At 34.8% G+C, this 282-nt stretch overlaps 1 protein-coding gene across 1 annotated transcript in view; it reads right to left on the reverse strand.

The window, feature by feature from the left end:
- The window catches only part of ANXA10 (annexin A10), a 53,816-nt gene extending 53,738 nt beyond the window's left edge, over positions 1 to 78 (reverse strand). The window contains exon 1 of the mRNA XM_006025475.1: positions 61 to 78. Within this exon, the coding sequence (XP_006025537.1) occupies positions 61 to 78 (18 nt within the window). The remainder of the gene's footprint in view (positions 1 to 60) is intronic.
- Positions 79 to 282: the final 204 nt, after the last annotated feature.

Here is a 282-nt window from a genome sequence, read left to right on the forward strand (position 1 = left end):
AGTGTTATTTGTAACTGATCTTCCAACACAATACAGGACCACGTCATAAGTAAAACTTACATGAAAAACAACTACCATCAGATGTTATAAACCATTACCCATTAGAGTTGCACCTATTGCAAAATCAGGCTTCAGACTTTACCTGGGTAAAATTCTGTTTTCTGTAAAACAATTTACCTGGGTAAAGATATAAAAGCAACACTCTATAGTTAGAGACAAAGTCATTGGAGTAGTTGTTTTCATAGGTCAGCTTTGTCCCCTACCCATGTTTAGTTCTTTAAT

This window comes from Alligator sinensis, unplaced genomic scaffold, assembly GCF_000455745.1.
Source record: "Alligator sinensis unplaced genomic scaffold, ASM45574v1 scaffold895_1, whole genome shotgun sequence".
Classification (NCBI taxonomy): Eukaryota; Metazoa; Chordata; order Crocodylia; family Alligatoridae; genus Alligator; species Alligator sinensis.